The sequence below is a fragment of the Clupea harengus genome, unplaced genomic scaffold (assembly GCF_900700415.2).
Source record: "Clupea harengus unplaced genomic scaffold, Ch_v2.0.2, whole genome shotgun sequence".
Classification (NCBI taxonomy): domain Eukaryota; kingdom Metazoa; phylum Chordata; class Actinopteri; order Clupeiformes; family Clupeidae; genus Clupea; species Clupea harengus.
The window spans coordinates 102,184-106,659 of NW_024879667.1; the positions used below are offsets into that span (position 1 = coordinate 102,184).

The 4,476-nt window shown below is 40.4% G+C and overlaps 1 protein-coding gene across 1 annotated transcript; it reads left to right on the top strand.

Moving 5' to 3' along the window:
* Positions 1-1,856: 1,856 nt before the first annotated feature.
* LOC122129530 (leukocyte elastase inhibitor-like) lies at positions 1,857-4,473 on the top strand (the record flags this gene model as incomplete). Its single annotated transcript, XM_042704456.1, has 7 exons — positions 1,857-1,910; positions 2,094-2,278; positions 3,132-3,272; positions 3,469-3,586; positions 3,724-3,866; positions 3,947-4,114; positions 4,440-4,473. Coding segments are annotated over exons 2-7 (781 nt in total), but the record flags the coding sequence as incomplete, so codon positions are not given.
* Positions 4,474-4,476: the final 3 nt, after the last annotated feature.

Sequence of the window (4,476 nt, forward strand, 5' to 3'; positions counted from 1 at the left end):
ACGCAACTGGCTTAGAGGCGAAGAAAACCTACCGCGGGAGGAACAGAAAGCCACTCTGCACAGGAGGTAGCGATTCACAATATCAGGATATTGCACACATCCAGGCTTTTATAGCCACACCCAAGCAATGGCCACTAATTACTCAGGTGTGCTAAACGAGTGCAGTGACGTGAGCATAGGTGAATTAATCTCACTACAATTGCATCAAGACTGGAAATCTAACTCCAAGACAAGGTCAAGGCAGTTGAATTTTGTATTTATTGCTGTTAATTCCAGGGAGAAAAAAAAAAAATCAACAATTGGCATAAAATCCAAATCATCCTAGAAATATATTTGACCTTTCCAGTACATAGTGAAATTTAGATATAAAAGAATACAGTAAACACACAACTGAAGGTAACAGTTTACTTTGTACACAGTACAGCATTTTTTTAACCATTAAAAAGTTTGACAAGTATAACTGGCAGATTTATGTGTACAACAATCCCATGAGATTGCAAGGTTCATCCAACAACATCAACTTAATGTAGTGGTCCACCTTTTACCACGTAAGCATTTCGGCCTTCTTGTGTTTCAGTACAAAGTCCCACTATGCAGATTGATGTTGATGTAGTGCGGCGACTCATCCTTCCGTGTTGTCTAGTGCTTCAGAATTGTGAGAGGCGACGTACTTTAGGCGGAAACCACCTGGAGTGACAGAGACTAGCAAGAGTGAGTGAGATCCGAATTGTGAAATCTTTTATAGGCATATATAATAACATAGCGCAACTGTGGCATAAAAACAAAGTCAAACTGGAGATATGGCGATGGCTTACTCATTGAACATCGGAAGACTGAACATGCAACTGCCTCACACCAGTTTTTCTAATAGCAAGGGTAACCACACAACCATAAAACGCCCACAAACCCAGACGGTTCTTTTCTGACAGCCATTGTCTGTCCCTCTTTCTCGATGCATGGACTTTGTAGTATGAAGCAACAGTTTCTTATGAACACACCCTAATGTAATCGGCTGTCCACGGGGCACGTTCCAGCTGGGGGTGGCAGCGTTGGTTTGGTTGGGTTACAGTGTCCTTTGAATTGAGAAATATCTTTCCAAAGAATTGTTTTAAAAAAAATGCTTTTCAAAGAACAGGTTTCACACAGCCTGTGTTAGAGAGCACTCTGTTCTCAGGCAACTTACCTAAGGAATCAAGAAAATAATTTTTGTCTGAATTTTAGGTATGTGTTTTTTATTACCAAGAGAAAATGAATTGATGAATTATAACTTATAACTTTCAGAGTTTAGAACCAACAAACTATATTGGTTCTTCCAATCAGTTTTGAGCTGATTAGGTGGTTAGGCCAAGACTAGTTCTGATTGCAGTTGACCTGGTAATGTTCAAAAAGGTGCTTAACTGCAGGTCTGTTCTCAAACTCAGAGAAAACATCAGAGCCTGATTTCTGATCAGATATTCTGGATGTTTCGGAGATTTTTCTAACTTTCAGTTGTTCACATCAGCAATATATTTAAGATTGTAGAAAGATGGCAATGATTTTTAGCATTTTTACTTCTTTTAACCTCAATCCAGAGGACAACTGCAACAGCAAACTAAGTGGCATAAAGAATAATGCAATGTGATAATGGTGTGAAAATGTAAGGTTACACACCACAGTTTTATTAAGTAAAAAAAAGTCTCAGACATTTCCTGAGAACTACTAGATGTACAGAGTCCAGAGAGCAGACTCTGTACATCTAGTAGTTCTCAGGAAATGTCTGAGTTGCATTAGCCAACCTGTTCCATGGAATAGGGGAGTGGCTGAGAATGCAGTGGAATATAAATTTGGGAAGTGAGGTGAGAATGACATTAAACATCTCTGCGTTGGTGGTGAGAAATCACTTGATACCAGAAGCGAAATACATTTTAACGGTAAGTTCTACTGACTTTCTTAAGGGTTAAAGAGATTTCAATGGGGAATTCTCTATGATTGCTACAATTTAGCCTTGGTTATGTGTGGTGCTTACAACTTTTTTGGTGTATGGCCATTAGAATGACACGGTGAGATGAAATACAGTTTTGACTCCTATGACTCCTTTATCCCATTCCCTATAGGTCAGACAATGGAGGCACTGGCAGCAGCAAACGCAAACTTCTCTCTTGAACTTTTCAAGAAGATCACGGAGATCACGAAGGCCAAGAACACCGGCAATGTGTTCTACTCACCACTCAGCATCTCTTCTGCGTTGGCCATGGTCTCTCTCGGAGCCAAGGGAAATACTGAAGTCCAAATTCTTGAGGTGAGTTCACAATGCACACAGTTCAGTGAAGCCATAGATAGCTTCACTCAGGGCAACTGCATTCAGTGCATGATGTAGATGATAAGTGAGCACAGAATATAGTAACAGAACACTTATTAATAATCCTTTTACCTTTTTCCTGAAGATTCTGAACCTTGACAAAGTCGAGGATGATGTCCATGTTATCATTACCCACAAGAACCGAACAGAACAGGACAGTTCAGTAATGCAGCAAGACCCAAAACTCCTCACGCTGTTTTTAGAACTTTTAAAAAAATACTGCACAATACATTCGTAGCATGTCCATAACGTAGCAACAACAAGCGGACCGGGAGCACTCTGGTTCTGAGGAAGGTTAATGTTACCTGGCCTACTTATAGTCAATGACGATTACCCGTATACAGAAGCCACGTTTTTAAAAATATTTTATTAAACGGAGACAATTCATTCGGATAGTGTGTTTTGCTTTTAACTGAGCAAAATGATGCTGGCAGACATGAATGCGTAGGAAAGAATCTTAAATGCTTTTTTTCCTTATCTCCTTTAGTATAGGGTACACTGGAGCATCCTTTATGAATGGAAAATAGATAGTATCGCCCCACAACTCCTTGCGACAGCAACAACAACCCAATCAACAACCGATCAATGTGACCCAAGCCAATAACGTCCACCTTCGCATAATTAGTAGCCTAGTATATATGCAGTCGGATTTTCTTTGCACCGCGGTTTTCTTCATGTCGTTTTCAAGGAAAAGTGTAGGAAAAGACGATAGAAAGGACCATACGACCTTTAGTTTTATCGGCACAATATAACTGAACACTTATCAATAATCTTTTTTTCATTTTCTCTAAAGACCCTGAACCTTAACAAAGTTGAGGGTGATGTCCATGTTGGCTTCAACAAGCTCTTCGCTGAACTCAACAAAGAAGGAGCCCCATATGCACTGAGTCTGGCCAATCGCCTCTATGGAGAGAAGACCTACAAGTTTGTTGAGGTAAGACCATCTGCTTCACACAGACAGCACAGTCACTGGCATGTGGCATGAAATGTAACATTGATCAACACTTTTCCATGCCAGTAAAGGAAGCAGGAATTTGAGTGTGTTAGTGCCAGAAAAGTATGGCCTCTATAGTTCTGACCTGACTTTGATCAAGCCATCATTCCTTGTTTTTTTCCCTCCCATTCTTCAGAAATTCCTTGCTGACACTAAGACACTCTACCTTGCCGAGTTGGAGGAGGTTGACTTCATCTCAAATGCAGAGGCGGCCCGAGTAAAAATCAACAAATGGGTGGAGAAAAAGACACAAGGTAATCATCAATCAGTGCTGAAACCCAAACAGCATAACCTTACATACAAAACACCTCTTTTTGTACCTTTCTGTCACTGCCGTAAAAATGAAACAGCTGTTCTTATTCGTTTTCGTATTGATCCATCTATATTGTAGAGAAAATCAAGGATCTGTTGGCTAAAGGGATTTTGGATTGTGACACAAGACTTGTGCTGGTAAACGCCCTCTACTTCAAAGGCGACTGGGAGATGAAGTTCTACAGGGGCAATACCACTGAAGTACAATTTAAGATCAACAAGGTAATGGTTGTCAAAAACAGTTGATAATGAACTCCCCTCCCATGTGCTTGTGTGTATTAAGTCCTTGTGTCTGTTTGCAGAATGAAAGTAAGCCTGTGCAAATGATGCAGCAGACAGCTGGGTTCTCCTTAACCTACGTCCCCGATGTCGACTGCCAGATTCTGGAACTCCCCTATGAGGGTAAAGACATGAGCATGCTCATTATGCTCCCAAACAACATGGAGGACAACACCACTGGACTGGAGAAGGTAAAACAGTGACGTGCACAGTAATGCTAGATGGGTTGGTGCAAAGTATCTAACATAGAACTGAATGAACATTAGATGAAATATCTCTAACCTATTATCAGCCTAACCTAACCTATTAGAGGTTATAGTTTATGTACGTAAGTGTTTTTGTCAACTACAAAACTAATATTTGAATGTTCAAACTTGAAAAATTAAGCATATAGTCCTTTTCGTCAGCTGTGCTAGCTATGTAACAGAGGGTCCAACCTGGATCATTAGAGATTCAGACATTCAGATACCCAGTCCTTGCTCTGATATATAACCTCTCTCTTTGCCACTCCCTAAGCTGGAGCAGATGCTCACGTATGACAAACTTGTGGAGT